At 34.4% G+C, this 20,791-nt stretch overlaps 1 protein-coding gene across 3 annotated transcripts; it reads left to right on the top strand.

Annotated features, from left to right (window-relative positions):
* The first annotated feature begins 1,277 nt into the window (after nt 1-1,277).
* LOC143252032 (glucoside xylosyltransferase 1-like) lies at nt 1,278-17,547 on the top strand. Of its 3 annotated transcripts, XM_076503572.1 has the most exons (7): nt 1,293-1,629; nt 7,038-7,212; nt 8,611-8,745; nt 11,244-11,439; nt 11,652-11,804; nt 13,247-13,434; nt 17,172-17,547. In XM_076503572.1, exons 1-7 carry the CDS (start codon nt 1,364-1,366, stop codon nt 17,355-17,357), a joined length of 1,299 nt encoding a protein of 432 aa, XP_076359687.1. In that variant the 5' UTR covers nt 1,293-1,363; the 3' UTR covers nt 17,358-17,547. The 3 variants fall into 3 exon arrangements, with proteins under 3 accessions (XP_076359689.1, XP_076359688.1, XP_076359687.1); XM_076503574.1 differs by lacking the exon at nt 17,172-17,547 and having other exon boundaries at nt 1,278-1,629; nt 13,160-13,297; XM_076503573.1 differs by lacking the exon at nt 13,247-13,434 and having other exon boundaries at nt 1,279-1,629.
* Nucleotides 17,548-20,791: the final 3,244 nt, after the last annotated feature.

Here is a 20,791-nt window from a genome sequence, read left to right as displayed (position 1 = left end):
CTTAGACCATTAATCGGTTCTCTTTCCTTTTCTGTTATACACACCATATTTGTTGAAAACAATAAAAACACTTTAAGGTCAACACTGACATCTATTACAATGCTATCACATTTTTTTTCCATTTTTTTTCTTAATAATACTATGATTTAGTTTCCTCACAAGTTTAAACTGTAATTATTATGCGTCTTCTTTGAGACATTTGTAACTCATGTATAGTAACATTCAATGTTTGCGTGTGTGTGTGATGCAACTCCTTCTAAACTCCTGGTTGCTCCGACATTTAAATGGTATCAGACGAATCGTCTCTGTCCTGATGTCTGCAGAAAGGTAAAAATTTTCATCTCACCACTTGCTGAACTTGGATATTTTCCAAAGACTCCTCTCATACATAAACTGCCGTACTCGCAAACTCCTAAACAGTGCCAAATGACTCGTCTCGGTCTCTGAGTTTGCATAAAGATTAAAACAATTACCCAACTTCTTAAAGAACCAGAGTATTTCGAATAAAACATTTTTACTAAATTCCATGAAATCGGACCCCACATTTGACACTAATTTATGTTAGAGCATGTAAATAAGTAGGCCTGCTAATTACTTTTCGTAACTTGTTTGAATCAACAAGGTTTGCACCACAGCGACATTTATAATTAAAATGAAAATTTGCAAAATACTAGCAAACCGTGGCTCAAAATTTCAATTATGAATAGAGAAATAAATGATATAGAATATAATATTATTTTCATATGACAAACGTTTTCCCATTCCAGAAACGAAAATATTTTTTATTATTTTATACGAAAAAATTCCCACCCTGGTGTCAAAATTTGATAATGTCAACTGTAAACAGATTAGTCAGTTAACACGAGGCTTAATCTAAATTGCATTTGCTTTTTATTTCATTATTTGTCTTTGTAAGACTCATTATTATCGTAATTTCAATGAACAATTTATAACCAATAAAAATCTAAAGCTTTCATCCTCCAACAAGTACAATTTAAAGCGTCTATAATAACACTGAAATTAATTACATTTCACAAAACGTAAATCTATAGCCTTCCAGGGCGTCCCCCAGTGGCATAGCGGTATGCTTATGGACTTAAACGTAGTTTCGATGCCCGTTGTGGACAGAGCAGAGACAGCTCTTTGTGCTTAATAAGAACCAACAACTTCCCCGATGAAGCAAAAATAAACACCAGGTGGACAGCATCCAAAATTAGTACAATATATTTCATACACCTGCTAGTTCAAGAACAGGTGGACTGTCGTATATTTAGTGTTATTTATAGTTCAGATGAAACAGCAAGGTTCAGTCTTACACTAGCTACTTCGACAACTATAGTATCATTACATACTAGAATTAACGATGTTTCTCCTTTCTTCTGATGAAAGGTCTGTTAGGAAAGCTCTTGATATGAGGATAAGGTCATTATATCTTCATCGACGGCTAATCGTTTTGATAAAAATGGCTATCTTCCTGGTTGTAATTGTTTTGTCAATACTATTTATAAATTCAGAAATTAAAAACGTCTTCATAAAGTTCAGCAAGTCTCAGGAGGAGAAGAAAATAATGAAAGATCTGGAAATAGACCAGTTATTACCACCTGAGGAAGTAGAATTACCTCCAATGCCGTAAGTAACTTTCCTTTTCTTGATGTATGTAAATTTGCTTTAAGTAATTTTCATGTAAATAAATGAAGAATTTTTTTCGAAATTGAAGGTTCTAAAAAATGTGCAAGTCAGACACACAGGAAACTTTTGGTTTCACTATTACTTTACTTTGTCCTCATGAAGTGAAGTACTTTAATTATCATATTTTGAAGATAATCTATTAGCATCAAGATCAGTCTATAAAATGTGGTGAACAAAGCACTATACAACAGCTTATTTGTGTTATACCTAGTGCAGGGATTAAACCCGGATTTAAGCTGCTATCAGAGGTGTTTGGAGTAATTATTATATGGACTAAGGAGTTATAAACTAAAGTATTACCTCATTGTAATGATCGAAAATATGTAAGTTTATCTTCAGCTTATCACAGAAAGGCTAAACAATGTTTTACCTTAGGTTTCTTAAGGTATTGCTCTTGAGTCATAGAACTGTAAAATACGTAATGCTCGGTTTTATTTTACGTTATTCGATTTATAATGGTTTAACAAGAATTTTCCTATGATATAATATACAATGATGTTTTTTTCAACTGAGAATCAGCTTATGCGTAGTTAGGAAAAGTAACCGGATTTGAGAACCCTAGGGTTCAGACACTAACGTCCCTAAGTTTGACCTACTCGCAAGAGGGAGGGCGTCTTGCAAGTAACGCCCAACATCAAAAGGACTATTTCATGTTGTTTTTGAACAGGAATAAAAGTCACTTTCTTAACGCACCTACAGCTGAATGCTTACCAAAACAGTTCCCCAGTGACACAGCGGCATCTCTGCTGCCTCACATCGTTAGAAACCTGGTTTCGATACCCGTGATAGGCAGACCACAGATAGCTCATAGTGTAGCTTTGTGCTTAATTCCAAACAAACCAGACTCGGCATGGCCAGGTGGCTAAGGCACTCGACTCGTAATATGAGGGCCGCGGGTTCGAATCCCCGTTACACCAAACATGCTCGCCCTTTCAGCCGTGGGGGCGTTATAATGTGACAGTCAATCCCGCTATTCGTTGGTAAAAGAATAGCCCAAGAGTTGGCGGTGGGTGGTGATGACTAGCTAACTTCCCTCTAGTCTTACACTGCTAAATTAGGGATGGTTAGCGCAGATAGCCCTCATGTAGCTAGATTTTAACTTATTAATTTTCCTACCAGAGATATACGATACAAAATATGAAACTAATTTCTATACTGAAGGTTCTTTCTTGTGTGATTAGAAACTCTGGTTTTTACTAATTAATAACCTAATATCTACTTACAACGCCCCCTACAATCCGATACCCGTTTATTCTCTCGACCGTAAGACCTGTGTCCATCAACGGTCACATTCAAACACTCTCGCTTTCTTAACCTGAAGATGACCTATGAAGGTCGAAACGTTGTTCTCTCCTTGTCAGTAAAAGTGTTAATATCCACACCAACCGTTCTGAGATATAAAAACTCTGGTTGTTCGAAATAAAAACTAAAAAACACAATATGACCATTTCTCAACCAAGAGTGCCCATAAAATGATTATAATTATATTTTGAGGAAGATAAATAAATTATACTGAAGTTTGTTTATTTTCCTTGGATAAATTTCTTATTTTTCATTTAAGGTTTAAATTCGTAATTTAATTACGAATTAGCTGTGAAAAAATTTAATAATCATATATATATATATATACATAACCTAAGAAATGATTAATTATGTCTTCGTCGTTTTATAAAAACTGTGATGTTTGAGAGCCAAAGCACCATACTATATAACCAGTCTAAACCTTCAATACAAACACAATGATATCCGACAACTAAAGCACCATACTATATAACCAGTCTAAACCTTCAATACAAACACAATGATATCCGACAACTAAAGCACCATACTATATAACCAATCTAAACCTTCAATACAAACACAATGATATCCGACAACTAAAGCACCATACTATATAACCAGTCTAAACCTTCAATACAAACACAATGATATCCGACAACTAAAGCACCATACTATATAACCAGTCTAAACCTTCAATACAAACACAATGATATCCGACAACTAAAGCACCATACAATGTTATCTGCGTATCAAACCTGAATTTTCAGTACTAAAAAAAAACCAGTGATATTCATTATATATGTGTAAAAACGGCTGGTATGGGTTTGGAATTTTTTTATGTAGAGGAGCGAACAACCTTTCGACCTTCTTCAGTCATCGTTGGGTTCACAAAGAAAAAAAAAGTGATCCTGACGATGACCGAAAAGGGTCGAAACGTTGTTCGCTCCTCTACATAGTGTTTTCTCAACTCATACCAGCTGTTTTTACATATATATTTTTATCTATATGTGGGTTTTCTCGTCATGATATTCCTTAATGTCAAACCTTTCGTGTAAAAATCAAATCATTAATTTCTTATACGAATATCGAAGAAAATAGCAGTTGTTTCATTGAAAATCACCAATCATTAACCACATAAACCCACTGACCATTGCATTAAAATTCCTAAGCACGTTTGTTTGTTGAACAATCAATTTTCTTAAATATCATGTAATATATCACGTTACGCCGTCCAATCATGGTGAAGAGGCATTACTTTTAGAGCCTTCTCGCGCTTTGATATCCTGTTCATGAGTGTTAGTTTATGTCATATTGAACTGTATATCAACATTTGAGTCTGATAATAAAACTATCAAATATAACCACTAAACTAATCATACAACACAGGGGCAAAAAATATAACCACTGAACTAATCATACAACACAGGGGCAAAAAGGAGTTTGTAAAATTTGATACCATGAACAGCTGGTGCTGAGGGAATGAGAACTGCACCTTATCAGCACACATGATCTGTATGGTCAGCACCTTATCAGCACACATGAACCGTATGGTCAGCACCTTATCAGCACACATGAACTGTATGGTCAGCACCTTATCAGCACACATGAACCGTATGGTCAGCACCTTATCAGCACACATGAACTGTATGGTCAGCACCTTATCAGCACACATGAACTGTATGGTCAGCGCCTTATCAGCACACATGAACTGTATGGTCAGCACCTTATCAGCACACATGAACTGTATGGTCAGCGCCTTATCAGCACACATGAACTGTATGGTCAGCACCTTATCAGCACACATGAACTGTATGGTCAGCACCTTATCAGCACACATGAACTGTATGGTCAGCGCCTTATCAGCACACATGAACTGTATGGTCAGCACCTTATCAGCACACATGAACTGTATGGTCAGCGCCTTATCAGCACACATGAACTGTATGGTCAGCACCTTATCAGCACACATGAACTGTATGGTCAGCACCTTATCAGCACACATGAACTGTATGGTCAGCACCTTATCAGCACACATGAACTGTATGGTCAGCGCCTTATCAGCACACATGAACTGTATGGTCAGCACCTTATCAGCACACATGAACTGTATGGTCAAGTCAGTGGTTCCTAAGATTCAAATACAGCTGTCTCCAATTTTGAACTACTGGCCAGGGGGAAGACTTTCAACTAGCATCACCTTCCATCATAATTTTTTGTCCGGGTCGTGTCCAGTGCATCACGTCCCGAACGTCGAATCTTTTGATCCGAAGTTCAACTCACTAACCACCAGGCCAAGCCCGGACCGAAAGAATAACACTGTTGCTTTGTATGTTAATTTATTGTCTTTTATTGTGTTCAAGCCACGTTTACGTTTTGAACTTTAGCAACACGATGGCTATCTGCGTTAACCGTCCTCAATTTCGAAGTAATAGACTAGAAGCAAGGCAGTTAGTGAACTCCACGCATCACCAATTTGTAGGTCACTCTAATCGAATAGCAAGAATTCACCGTCACTCTTATAACTCACTCACAGCCTGTTAGTAAAAAGATAGATATAAAAATCACAGATGACTTAGCGCTAAGCTACCTTCGGCTTGTAGCGTTAAAATTCTGGTTTGATTTCAAACAGAGATAGAAACAAGTTGAAACGTACAAAAAACCTAAAGCGCTTATTTCCAGATGATAATCTGCACATGTAACAGAGTAACGTTGCTGAATATATTTTAAATACAAAAATTAAATCAGTAATGATTTAGTCTTTAATTCGCCTTAAAAGTCTTTGTTTTCTTTTTTTTTCAGATCTCGCACAATACATAATACTGTCTTATTTTTCATTGGTTCGGATAATATGGATATGAAGTTTATATTAAGACATATAAATGCACATAATATAAATTATGTAGGCATGTGATCTGATAGCAATATGTCACTCAATCTGGTTTTTTTTTTCCCAGATATTAAAGATAATTAATTTGAAACTTTCAAAAATTACTTTTATTTCCCAATAAATTTGTTTGTTTGTTATTAAGCACAAAGCTACGCAACAGTTTATCTGTGCTCTTCCCACTGCGGGTATTGAAACCCGGTTTCTAGCCTTGTAAGTCCGCAGGCATAGTGCCGTGCTATTGATGAGGCGTTCCAGTAAGTAGCTACGGTTTGGCCCGGCATGGCCAAGCGTCTTAAGGCGTGCGACTTGTAATCTGAGGGTCGCGGGTTCGCATCCCGGTCGCGCCAAACATGCTCGCCCTTTCAGCCGTGGGGGCGTTATAATGTCACGGTCAATCCCACTATTCGTTGGTAAAAGAGAAGCCCAAGAGTTGGCGGTGGGTGGTGATGACTAGCTGCCTTCCCTCTAGTCTTACACTGCAAAATTAGGGACGGCTAGCACAGATAGCCCTCGAGTATCTTTGTGCGAAATTCCAAAACAAACAAACAAACAAGCTACGGTTTCGTTAACATTCATTAATGATTCGCTAAGTATTAAATAAAGTTTGTTTGTTTATTTGTTTTTGAACTTCGCGCAAAGCTACTAGAGGGTTATCTGCACTAGCCGTCCCTAATTTAGCAGTGTAAGACTTGAGGGAAGGCAGCTAGTCATCACCACCCACCGCCAACTCTTGTGGTACTCTTTTACCAACGAATAGTGGGATTGACCGTCACATGATAACGCCCCCACGGCTGAAAGGGTGAGCATGGTTGGTGCGACGGGGATTCTAACCCGCGAACCCTCAGATTACGAGTTGAATACCTTAACCCACCTGGCCATGCCGGGTCCCGTTAATAAAGGAATTAAATGCTGTAATGATAGCATACAAGCAAGATTAGTATTACAGAACAGAAGTCTTAAAATACATTTAAACTAATATTTGAGAATAGCTTCTTAGCCATCATTCAGATTTTCGTTCATTTCGGTTTTAAGTAAAAAAAGTTTAACCAAGTTTACTTTCAATGCATCTTCATTTATTACTAGTATTATATTCTAACCTAAAAGTATTATGCAATAAATTTAGACTGTTTCCTGAAGTAGTTACAAGTTTTTATATCATCATGGTTCTCGCTGCTGGTAGGGGATTTGAGAAAGTCGAAAGACATCCTGATACAGTGTACATGAGTACCACCATCTGCGGAGACAGAATAGAACAGGCAATCATCATGATCAAATCAGCTATCGCCCTCTGCAGGAATCCCCTTCACATTATCCTCATGACAGAAGATCATTTGAGAGATCCAATTGAAGAAGCTGTAAGTTACTAGATCTGCTGTTGTTATAAGATGATTTAGAATATCAAATAAAAATATATATAAAATTTAATTATTATTATAAATAACACAATGATTACAGTTAATTATGATGTACTTATCTGGATGAGCAATTACTGATAAGAGATAATATAGCCACGTTACTAGTCTATATTTATAATGGTGATAATAGAACAACCAGGCTGCATTGATGAGGAAAATAAACCCATAATCAAACTCTGGTGATCCTGGTGATTTATGGCAGATAATGTAACAACGTAGCAAAGCTATTCATTCTTGTAACAGTAGGTGATGTGTAGGAGATAATGTAACCAACTAATAAGACAGTTTTCATTCTAGTAATAACAGACGTTTTTACAAGATAACATACCCACGTAATCAGACTGTACTAAATCTTACTGATGTTAGTTGACTCTGAGGAGATAATTTGACCACGTAACCAAACTGAAACTAGCTGACTTTTGAAACATAATTTAGCTATATAACCAGCTTCTAGACAATGCAATGGCAATTGTCGAATTTTGGAAGAAGCTATGACCCTACAAACAGCCTGTGTCCGTGCTACTGACATTAACTGAATTTAGGAGATAATATAGCCATGTAACTGAGATAAAGTCATTCTAGTCACATTAGTTAGCTTTTTTTAGGTAATATAACATATAACCGTACAGTAGTCATCCTAATCACATTTGATGACTTTTGGGAAATAATACAACCAAGTTCCAAAACTCAAAATCATTCTTGTGGCAACAGTTAACTTTTGTGAGAAACATTAGCCATCTATTTAAAGTATAGTCAACCTTGTGACATCAGAGGACTTGTGACAGCAAGAATTCAAAGGCTTTTAGGTATGAAATAAAAAATATTCAATTTAAGAAAAACATTATGTTGTTAGATTGTCGTCATAATTACTGAAATCTTAAAATAAAGAATGCATAACACAGGAATTCAGATTGATGAATTTAGAAGATCTGAAATTAGATAGAAGTTAGTTATATAGAATGTCTATTTTTTGTTAGACGCTATTATTATTATTCTGTTGTCTGAAATATAATTTAACTTTTACGAATAGTACTGCTATATTGAGTTGTTAATAATTCACCGTTTAGTCATGATATAGGTTCCTGAAAGCTTTCACAACTGCTCTATTTACAGCATTAAAAATAATCGAGTTTTCCACATTTCAGGTAATGACATTTATCATTACCAATGAGATTAAACTGTATGAAAATTCCTTAGGATAAAAATTCGCTTTATCAGAAATCTGAAATCATTAGATTTGATAAGAAAACGGTAAGGTTAATTTTTCGTATTAGAATAATGTGGTCGATATTTAATTTTCATCTGGAGATAAATATGTATAGACATATGAACCTACAGGTGAATTCATGGTCTCAAGATTCAATGAAGCATGTGACCTTTGAATATCATGGAATAATGTATCCTGATTGGCTGAATGTTAGCGAATGGAAATGGTTATACAGCTTGTGTTCTACTCATAAGATTTTTTTACCGGTAAGTTACTATCCCGATATGGCTGTTTATTTTCGAAAGCATCTATATTTTGTACTAGATTATCTTGATATTTAAAATGGAAACTCTCTTTGTATATACACATATTGGCAATAAACCAGTAGTTAACTTATATTTCAGAGCCAAGGACTAAGAGAAGCGTTAATCTATATTTTGGCCACATCCTGTTATCAAACTTGAAACTAACTTCATTGTCATACAAACATCTGAACAAAAGGTTTTTATGATAAATAGTGGCGCCCCCTAACTAAATAAAATTTCCATTGTGCTCCTTCGCATTAAACTAATTTTAGCAAATAATAATAGTAAAAGTAACATTTTCTTTCACTGATTTTAATGATTTTTAAATGAAAAATGATTGTAAGGAGTGAGTAAATTCGAGAACAATATATATATATATATAGAGAGAGAGAGAGCAAAATCATTGGTTTGTTATATTATTGTACTTCCCAGGCCTTTCTGTTTTTACCGGCATTATTTTTCGCTTCTCTCACCAAAAGGTCACCCCTCCCACTTGTCCAATCTTTCAACAAACCACCTAAAGGAATCCTTAGACAATGATGGTGGTTTTCAGACGACAAGTTGAAGGAGAGTAACATGTAGGTAACGTGTGCACAGTTTCATCTACTGAAGACCACATGCTTTTAAAATGATGAAATGGGCGTGCATAACATTAATTTGACTAAAGTAACAAATACTAAGACTGAGAATTTAAAAACGGTTTGTTATGAATTTCTCGCAAAGCTACACGAGGGTTACCTGCGCTAGCTTTTCATAATTTAGCATTGAAAAACTGCTAGTCATCACCACCAACCGCCAGTTCTTGGACTATTCCTTTACCAATAAATAGTGGGTTTGATCTTCATATTATAGTGCTCCCAAAGCTGAAAGAACGAGCATATTTGGTGGAAGGGGATTCGATCCTCCGACCCCTTGATTGTAAATCGAACTCCCTAACCACCTGGCCATACCAGGTCTGTAAATAAAAAGGGATAAAAACGATTGACAGGTCATTTTCAGAAAAAAATATAGTGTAAGCTTTATCAAAGTATGCATCAGAAACACATAAAATTATCATGGCCTTTTCTGTCAATATTATTTGTCAAACTGCAACACTCGTGCTTTGCACTCATTTGTCGTCTCAACATTATAAAAAATTGGTTAATTATAATGCAGTTCATGCTATTTAACCTGATGTTCATGATAATATATTTACGTAATCGCACTTTGTCAACTGTACTGATATAATTTGGGTTTTGGAAAATAACCTAACCACATAACCAGATGTTAGTAATATTTGGAATGGAATGTTTTGTTTTTTTCTCTTTCAATAAAAAATCAAAGTCTGTTCTGTTGATTTAGATATTTTCAAAAATTTACTTAGAAATTACTGTGTGTACATAGCAGTACCTAATTTTAAAATGATAGACACTAGAAGGTAGCTAGTGTCCACGTCACTCTCTACTAGCTTCTGAGCTACTCTTGTCTGACCAAATGGTGGAATTTTATTGTCACTCTTATAGTACTCTAAAGGATCCAAATTTCGGAGTACGTTTTCATGGCAAAGGACCGGGAAACATAAACTTTGGATTCATATTCCGAGAACGCTAATCATCGGCCGCGCCCTCTCTCGGAGTTCTACAACAATTAAACATTTATTTTAAACCACATCATGATTTAACACTAGATCTAAAGTATCACGATGGTAACGCTTTCAAACTATGTGACACACATCATCTCGTTCATAAATAACGAAGTTGTCATGTCTTACTTTATTATTATGTAACTCTCGTATCTATGAAAACATATAATTAAAAAGAACTATACCAACCAACAAGGTTTGGTCGAACCTTCTATTTCCTTGTCATATAAAAATTATACTGATACAGTTTTAGGGTATTTAACATGTTGGAAGTCTGTGGATTTTTTTATGAGCAGCCATTGTTTAACCTATATTTCATGCAATATTCCTTCCAGATTTAATATCATAGCGCGTGTATTTTTTACAAACTTTCTGGAGGTCTGTACCCCAAGACCCCTGTAGCATTGGCATGCAAATCATACTGATTGTGCTTGGTATAATCTATGTTGGGTTTTGATCTCACAGTTTAGAATCCTACATTCAAACGTTCCATGTACGAATCTGTTTCACACAACGATTTATCTAAAAAGAAAGATTTTATTATCTTAAAATTACGTTTGAAATGCTTATAGAAGTTAATATACTATAAAAGAAACACATTCTTTATACAAAATAGTACAATAAATGAATTGATGGGGTCTTAAAATCGTTTTCCGTATTTAGTAACCTATCATTGCAAAGAAGCCCTCATCACTTTATAGCAAATTTAGAAAACATGTAATATTTTTAAATATCTACTGTTGGCATGCTAGGCCAAAACACGTTATTTGGATTTGTTTTGAACTGAGCGAATTTTTTGATTGTTGTATTTATTAATGTTGCTTCTACATCACAACAGTCTAGTCTACGACATATCGATGCTGTTGTTTTGGCTGACACTGACGTTCTGTTTCTTCGACCTGTGACGGAATTCTACAATCATATACGTCGTTTCCGACCAGAAAACGTTATGGGCTTGGCCATTGAGTCTCCAGCACCACGTACAGGCTGGTACCCCAGTCACAGAATTAACATTCCTATATACAAAGATCAAGGTTAGTGAAGTGTTCGATACTCCTCTAGATATATTTCTTATTACATGAAATATAATGCCAATCCTCCCGGTTTTAATCCATCTTTTAAACCTTACTTAAATCTGGTAATACTTCATTTGATAGAATTTAAACATATAACACGGAAATCTTGAAAGATAATTCTTTTTCAACGGATCTAAATAGTTAAGTTTGTCAATGGGTTTTATTTAAAGGTTTAAACGGTGGAGTTTGGCTGATGAATTTGACTCGATTAAGACAGTTCAGGTTTGAAAGAAGAATTCACGCAGTGTACGAAAAATATAAAGAGCGAGATCTGTTCTATGGTGATCAAGATATTGTCAGTATCTTCTTCAGTTATTATCCAGGTAAATATCCTTAAACTGTACCCTTCTTAGATTGTACTACTATTAGTATTATTATTATGCTATGAATACGTTAATGCACATCAAGAGTGAAATTACGAATTCAAAAATGGCAAAATTATCACCAGGTATCGTTTAACACTCCTACGAAAAGTGGGCCTACTAGGCCCCACGTTTCGTAGGAGTATAATGTAAATTGGGTATGCTCATCAAAGGAAGCATACCGATTTCTCCTGTTTTCTTTAGGTTTAAAACATCAACTAATATTATTTATTTCGTTTACATAAAAACCTTGCCTAGATTTAAATTGTGAAACAAGAAAATAAGAGTCTTTGCAGTTTTCAAAGCTGATGAAATTATAGCACTTGTTTCGGGTTTTCAAAAGGATACTAGACATAATAAGAATTCCAAGTTGATCAGATATTGCCTTCCAATCGATTCAAATGTTTTTGTTGTATAAAATTACGTGTTTTTACTTACACCGTTATGTGAAATTATCTATTCTGTTAACTCTGTTATTTTTTTAGTTCTGATCTACTTAGATAATTGGGTTCGGTCAGAACTTATGTATAAGTTTTATTATGAGTTTATCTCTCAGGTGTCGTCTACCAACAATTGTAAGTTATTTATCCGAATATTGACAGGCCTGGCATGGCCAGGTGGTTTAGGCACTCGACTCGTAAGCTTAAAGTCGTGGGTTCGAAACCCCATAACACCAAAAATGCTAGCCCTTCCAGCCGTTGGGGCGTTATAATGTGACAGTCAATCTTACTATTCGTTGGTAAACGAGTAGCCCAAGAGTTGGCGGGGGGTAATGATGACTAGCTGCCTTCCCTCTAGTCTTACATTGTTAAATTAGAGACGGCTAGCGCAAATAATCCTCGAGTAGCTTTGCACGAAATTCAAAAAAACAAACAAACTTAGTGTGTGGTGGCACAAAAATTAGTTTTTTAATAATTACTTAAACCTGTAATGCTGCTCGTATAAAAAGTTTCTTAGACTGCTCTTCTAAGAGTGTGATTTTTCGTTTCTGAGTGAACCTTACATTACCTGTTGTTTAGACGTGTTCGACTCGGAATCTACGGGTCGTGGGTTCGAATTTCATCACCGAAAATCCTCGTCCTTTCAACTGAGACGACTTTATAATGTAATGGTTAATTCCACTATTCCATTAGTGTAGCTCAAAAGCTGGCGGTGTAGTGTTGAGTAATTGCTTTTCACTTTTAAATTAAGGATGGCTATTAAGGATGGCTATCACAGGTATTAGCTTTGCGTAAAATTCAACAAACGTCTTTGAATATGTATCTATCTTATATCGGACACATTTTCTAACATTTGTTATATTTATTTTCCTATAGATAATTTTGACTTACTTGAACTACTTAGCTAAAATAATTCGTGAAACTCAATTCAGTAACAGAATTGTTTCTCTTGGTTCTCGCAAGACCGAGCTTATGTCTACCCTTGCAATTGGAACTTCCGAACAAGCCACTGCAATGCCGACGAAACATGCGACAGTGCTGAAAGGGAAGGAGTTGCTTTATTACACGGAATATCTTCGGCCTGTCACATCCTCAGAAATAAGGAAGAATACCTTACATCATTTGGAGCCCCTTATGACGTGTATCATAAGGTTTCTGTTTTGTTTTTTACACCTTCTTATTTTACTTTAAAAACTACTTGTAAGAATCTAAATATAATGTTTATTTTTGCAGAGCATGCGTCATTGAACATTTGCGATACATCTGGGATAACACATTGGATCGATTTTTTTTTTCTGTTTGCGCATAAATAGAGAGTCTACAGTAAACATATTTCATTACCTAGGATCTCAAAGATTAATTTATTGGTGTATTTCATAATTAGTTGTGCGCTTTTTTCAAATCAGGCTGACTGATTATACGTGAAACTTAAAGTACTGAAGAAAAATAACTACTAAATCTAATTTTGGACAGCAAATATAATACGTATGGTTAATTTCCTTGTCTTTAGTGTAGCAAGATTTATTAAGATAATTGTCACAAGAGAACGCTAATGAAACAAAAAAGCAGACATTTAAATTGTTTTGATGAGAAATACACTATTTATTTAGCTCTAGAGATGGTAAAAGAAAAACTCGTTTGTGATAAGCTTATGTTTATTTTTCTGAGAGATTCATTGTATATTGTAAAGTTTATATTCTAATATCAAACATAAAGAAAACCCACATATTCCTCAAATTATTAATGGCAACTAGTTTGTTGATTGAAATCTGTCTTTAACTGATTAGAGGGAGATGAACCATTTAAAAACATCTTCCAACAAAAGAGTTTTGTCTGGCTCTTTGGACCAAACAAGATGTTTGATTGTCAATTTTATAACCCGTCAACAACTCAAAGAGATGTTTTGTATAATTGCGGCTTGTACCTTGGAACTTTCAATTCATAAAATGACACTTTAACCATTTGGCTTCGTCTTGCTTAACATCTTTAAGAGAGATTTAAATTGAAGTTCAGAATTATAATTAGGTATATGTAAGACCTTTCATAAGTGATAATACATTGGAGCAAACCCTCAGGGCTTACTAGTAAGGTTGCAAAATTTGAGATTTCTAGATTCTTTCTACTTGAAGCCATGGTAGTCACAATTCTTTTATTGGTGGTATATCTCTAGCTTTCTTCCTAAAACGATGTGTACACACACGCGTGCACAAACATGGATAAGTAATCATACCTATTTGCACACTCTTAGGGTCCAATTAGTACAGCTGAAAAATCTTAGGTTTCTGGGTTCTTTCCTCTTGAAACTATTGTGGTCACTATAAAGAACCACTTTCTTTCTTTGTGATTTTTTCGCTAGATTGCCTCATTAAAAAGGTGAATATGCGCTCACGCACGCGGATAAGATAAGTAATAATACTAAGGTGTACACCCTCAGGGTGTACTTAGCTTTAATGCAAAATTTCATAATTCTAGGTTCTTTCCTCTTGGAACTATAGCATTCACATATTAATTTCTATTTGTTTTCGCTTGTTTACCTTACAAGAAGATACGCACGAGCGCATACATGCGGTTAAGTAATTACATTCAGGTGCACACCTTCAGAGTCAAATTGGTATGTGTGTAAAATTTCAGATTTCTAGATTCTCTACACTTAGATTTGTGGTGGTCACAGACACATAAACCCACAGACACGCTCATTTATTATTATATATAATGTGCGCACACTTACATGGATATGTAATAATAGTAAGGTGCACACTCTCAGGATCCACTTAGTATGGATGCAAAATTCGAGTGTTCTAGGTTCTTTCTTCTTAGAGCTATGGCAGTCACATATTTTTTTCTATATGGTTTTTCGCTTACTTACCTCACAAAAAGGTGCACATGCGTGCATGCACGTGGATAAGTAATAATACCCAGGTGCACCCCCTCATGATCCACTTGTTACGTATGCAAATTATAAGGTTTCGAGGTTCCTTCCTCGTAGGATTATGGTGGTCACATAAACACACACAGACACGTCCTTTTATTATTTTAGATAAGAGGGTAAGAAACACATAGTATGTTTGCATACTACATATTTTTCACACAGTTTCTTCTGTAAATATAATAAAAAGCCTTTGATTCCATGTTTCCAACAAAATTCTTGAGATGTTAAATGCTTTTGACTGATCAATAGTTTAAAATCTGGAATGAATATTCTTGAAACCTAGGAACCTGTGACCTAGCCATTTAGCCAATGAACATAAAAGGTGTTGATTAAACTGAATTTAATAGCCCCCTCATGAAATAGTGGAGAACATTTTATATTGGAAAACTACCTACTCCGGTTTTTCTTAATGTGAACTGAAACTTTGTGGACTATTTATTGGCTAACAAAAAAGTATTTCCCGTACTATATTATTGTTAGCGAGGTGAAATGTGATTTGAATTGGTAAAGTGATTGAAATCCGTCAGCACATCACGAGCTTGATAGTCAAAGCAAGAGGAAACATCATGACAGTCTCCAAATGACATTTAGAGATGTATCAGGAACCGTTTAGCGCCAACTTGGTAAATATTGTGCAGCAAGCCGAGTACGATACTATGCTCACAGCTGCTTTCAATGTATTCCTGCCTCTCATCCTATTGCTGACTATCGTGATGCTTCGACCTTTCCTATCGAATTGCAGATGAAATTGTCGCATGTCAGTCAAAATCTAAACAAACAATTGTGACAGAAGAAGCATGAAAGGTTGACAATTGTCTAGCTAATGATGCTGAAAATGTGGCTTTATTGATATATACTGAAAGATTGACAATTGTCTAGCTAATGATGCTGAAAATGTGGCTTTATTGATATATACTAAAAGGTTGACAATTGTCTAGCTAATGATGCTGAAAATGTGGCTTTATTGATATATACTGAAAAGTTGACAATTGTCTAGCTAATGATGCTGAAAATGTGGCTTTATTGATATATACTGAAAGGTTGACTATTGTCTAGCTAATGATGCTGAAAATGTGGCTTTATTGATATATACTGAAAAGTTGACAATTGTCTAGCTAATGATGCTGAAAATATGGCTTTATTGATATATACTGAAAGTTGACTATTGTCTAGCTTATGATGCTGAAAATGTGGCTTTATTGATATATACTGAAAGATTAACAATTGTCGAGATAATAATGCTGAAAATGTGGCTTTATTGATATATACTGAAAGATTGACAATTGTCGAGATAATAATGCTGAAAATGTGGCTTTATTGATATATACTGAAAGATTGACAATTGTCGAGATAATAATGCTGAAAATGTGGCTTTATTGATATATACTGAAAGGTTGACAATTGTCTAGCTAATGATGCTGAAAATGTGGCTTTATTGATATATACTGAAAGATTGACAATTGTCGAGATAATAATGCTGAAAATGTGGCTTTATTGATATATACTGAAAGATTAACAATTGTCGAGATAATAATGCTAAAAATGTGGCTTTATTGATATATACTGAAAGATTGACAATTGTCGAGATAATGATGCTGAAAATGTGGCTTTATTGATATATACTGAATTTACTTCCAGCAGGTAAACCTTAGTGTTAGGTAATATAGAGACTTAAGGATGTTGTATTTCTCTTACATATTTATCAATTAACAAATAAAAACTTGTCTCGAAAATATATGTCCAAAACCACCTTTTACGGGTGTTTTTGATTGAACTTGCTTTCAACATTTAACAAGTTTTAGTGTAAAGACGACACCCCTCGGCTTTCAAACCAATACATAATTTTATTTGTCTTAATTTAATAATTTGTTGGAAGTTGTATGAAACAAATACTTTAATTTGTTCTTCAAGTAACTGATTATTTAAAGATGTGTACTAGTTTTCTTTTATAAATTACAGTACCAATTGGGTATGGATCTGAAACGCTACCTTTTAGAACCAATGAAAGAAAGTATTAAACAACTGAGACCACGTGCCTGGTGCTATCGAGCTAAAGATCTGCTTGCTAAAGGCCTGGAAAATTACCTTCAAGAGTTGGTAGACGAGAAGCTAGCCAATAGTTCTCTAAACAAACTTAATAATTAATATAACAGGTATCTAAATATGAAAAAATAACATTATAACCTAATTAAAGTACTAAATTATTAAAGCTAGTTATAGTTATATATGATATTGTAAAATATTATTGACACGGGAACTAATTTTACGCAAGTTATAGAACATGTAATAAATCAATGACAAAAGCCAAATAAATACTTTTACAATCATTGCTTGACATTTCTTGTATGAATCATTTTCTTTACATAACGTGTAGTTTTTGAATAGTTAGCAGTAAAATATTTGGCAATAGGTTTACTTTGTTAAAAGATGTAAAACAATATAAGAGAATGGGTGACTCTATCTATTTCACTCTAGTCTAAACAAAGAAACTAATGTTGTAGACTACATTTTTAATATTTTAACGATTAGTTCACTAGTAGGAGGGTTCACATAATGCAATGATTATGCGAAGCCTCGAAGTTTCTTCAAAGTTAGGTCTTCTATGGGATCTGTTTGAGAAATACAGTACAATATGAAAATGAGTGAGTTAATATTAGCTAATCAGTTCTGAGTCAGTTAGTAAGTTAGGCAGTGAGAAGCAGTGATTCTTTCCTTCAGTGATTTAGTCACTTAGTTCATTATTCATTGAATTAGTCTGTTTTTCATATCGATCAATTAATTGGTGAATTTTTGCAATACCACATAACAAAATGGCTCTAGAAACTTTAGACGTCAGAGCTTAGCATCATGCATACTCTGAATTCTGAAAACACTGATGCATTATCCCAAAGAACCTGGGTTAATGAAGAATTTTAACGTACTGTGAAAAGAGGGAAGTGCGAGATAGTAGACAACTAATCTAAAGCATAACAGAAGATAGTCCAAAATAAGACATCCTTTAATGATGACGAATAACTAATATGATCTAAGACGTAACTAAAAGATTCTCAGGTGAAAGTTTGGAGGAAGTTTGAACTTAATCATTCAATAGATTTAGAATAATGGGGAAAATGCTCATGCCAAATAGTCACTCCATACAGCCCAAAGACAAAAGCGTGTTGTACACAGTGGGATTTATTACTTCTATAAAAGAGCTTGTTATGCTAGCAATTGTAAAAACCAATGAACAAAAACAGTAACTATAGTAAGTACTTCCACTCTACATTCATAAGCACTCTGTCATTTCCATAAACTTCCAACAACTGGATACTGTGGTATTAAGAAAGACACTGAAAAAAGTAGAAAAACTTCTATGGGGTTTGATACCAGGGATAGGTATACAATTGGTATAAATTGGGTGAATTATGCCATGACCAAAGGTTCATAAAAAAAAAAACATGATAAGTCAGAGCAGTTTTTCGTTGGAACACTATTTCAGAAAGTTGCTGTCAATTTGATTGGCCTTCTGCAATAGGAATAAACACGTTTTAGTCATGGTGGACAGTTTCACCAAAAGACAAGAAGCCTATGTTGTTCCTAACTAGGAAGTACAAATCTTGTATGGAAACTCGCCGATGAATTTGTTTTGACTTGGAGTACCTATGGAACTTCGCTCAATTGAAGGAAGAAACTTTGGATCAGTCTTGTTAGTGGAAATGTAAAGATTGTTGGAATTGAAAATATCATGATAACAGTAGTTCATTCATCTTTTGATACCATGGTGAAGAGACGCAACCTTACACTGTTAAATAAATTAGATGTTTATATGGATAAACATTAGAAAACATGATATCAAAATCTTTCATTGTTACTTATGACTTATCAAGTGGCAAAACATGAAGATATTAGCAACACACAACCACCACAAGATTAAGGAACATTGGTAATGTTGTATATGATTGGATACAACAAAGAATTAGATCAGCTAGCGATAAAATGAAATGTTTCTATTAAGTCATTCATGGTAAGGCTGGATTTCATCAAAGTTGTTATATGGTATGACCATACAATCTCCACCGCCAAGGTGGATGAGGTGGTAAGTGGCATATGTTATAGTGAAAATAATTAATGACATGGATTACAGAATTTAGAATTTCAAATGGTCCAAGCCAAAATTCATCCACCTTGATCGTGTCTGGAAGTACATTGGTGAGGAAACGGCCAAGTGATTAATCTTAGAGAAGAGTCTGACATTGGTAACTCAACTTGTTGAAGAGCTCATGAACCTTGTTGTGGCAAATTTCGGAGCCTTAACAGGAAGATATCCGTCACACGATTTGCTCTACTATCTAACTAGAGAGAATTCCCGCAATAACAACATGGTAAGTGACAATAAGAAACAAAAGATTATTCCAGCTGCATACCGAACGCTCGGAAAATGAAAAACACCAACACGACGAAAACTTTGTGAATGGACAGTTTAGGTCAACGTAATAAAATAACAAACCAAACTAAACCCTAGTTTTAACGTTATATGCTCTCAAACTTATCACTAATATGTGGAAGGGCAAGTTTAATTTACTATTTATTTGTGTATTAAGAATGACTAGTAGAAACTCTGTCCAACAGACGACTGCTTTTACTAGTAATTATAATCGTAGTGTTCATATATGATTTAGAAACATTTAAAAATTTGAACGTTTTCTTTCAAAAATATTTGTAGTATTCATACGTGATTCAGAAAAAGTGAACATTTTCTTTAAATAATTACTTTTTTCTGGGAAATGCTGCACGAGAAAATTGTTCGGATTGTCCTATTTAGTCTCACGCAACTAATTGCATCAATATGATTCAATGTACGTAGCTCAAAGTTTTAAAGGTATAAACTGTGATATATTTAAATGTATTAAAAGTAGCACCGTTTATTGAAAAACATCATATTTTTGAGAACTCCAGTTTCACAGTACTGCATTTAAAATTATATGAATAAAGATATAATCAAACCCCCACATACAGCTCTAGTGAAAATTGTGTTTTTGTTGTAAGAAGAGAATATTTATTTAAAATTCTGTTTTATTATAAAAAAAATGGTTGTTACACATACTATAGTTATTTTTCTAATTGACTGAGCCTTGAATACCAAAGTGTGATTTTTTATGGATGTTTATTTGCGATGCTATCAAATAGATGGCGCGAGAGTTATGGTCACATACATAGATACTGACATATACACTATGTTCTTTGTAATAAGAAGCTCGAAGTACTTCACTATCCAGAAAGAAGGCAGTATTGTGGCTTATATTTTTAATATTTTGAGGTTTTGTTTATATGAGAGATTTTTTCTTCAAATGATGTAATAATTTAAAGAAATCTCTATTTTTTTTTTTCAAAATTGAGGTCTTCCATGCGATAGTGAATGTTAGCATAGAATTAATTATTTAGTTCTGTGTCAGTTAGTTAAAGAAAGTAAGTTTATTGGTTAGGAATTCAGTCCCAAAGTGAATTAGTTACCTAATCAGTACGCTAATTAGAATGTTTCTTTAAAAAAATTACATATATAAGTGATGTAAAGTTTATTTGTTTATACGGCTTACTTTAGT

This window comes from Tachypleus tridentatus, chromosome 6, assembly GCF_004210375.1.
Source record: "Tachypleus tridentatus isolate NWPU-2018 chromosome 6, ASM421037v1, whole genome shotgun sequence".
Lineage (NCBI taxonomy): Eukaryota > Metazoa > Arthropoda > Merostomata > Xiphosura > Limulidae > Tachypleus > Tachypleus tridentatus.
This window is presented reverse-complemented; position numbering and strand designations above follow the sequence as displayed.

Excerpts from the sequence above, each read along its gene's own strand:
- LOC143252032 (XM_076503572.1), top strand. The coding sequence starts at position 1,364 with ATGTTTCTCCTTTCTTCTGATGAAAGGTCTGTTAGGAAAGCTCTTGAT. Across the intron at positions 1,630-7,037 it reads GTAGAATTACCTCCAATGCC|GGGATTTGAGAAAGTCGAAA; the intron begins GTAAGTAACTTT and ends CGCTGCTGGTAG. Across the intron at positions 11,440-11,651 it reads TCCTATATACAAAGATCAAG|GTTTAAACGGTGGAGTTTGG; the intron begins GTTAGTGAAGTG and ends TTTTATTTAAAG.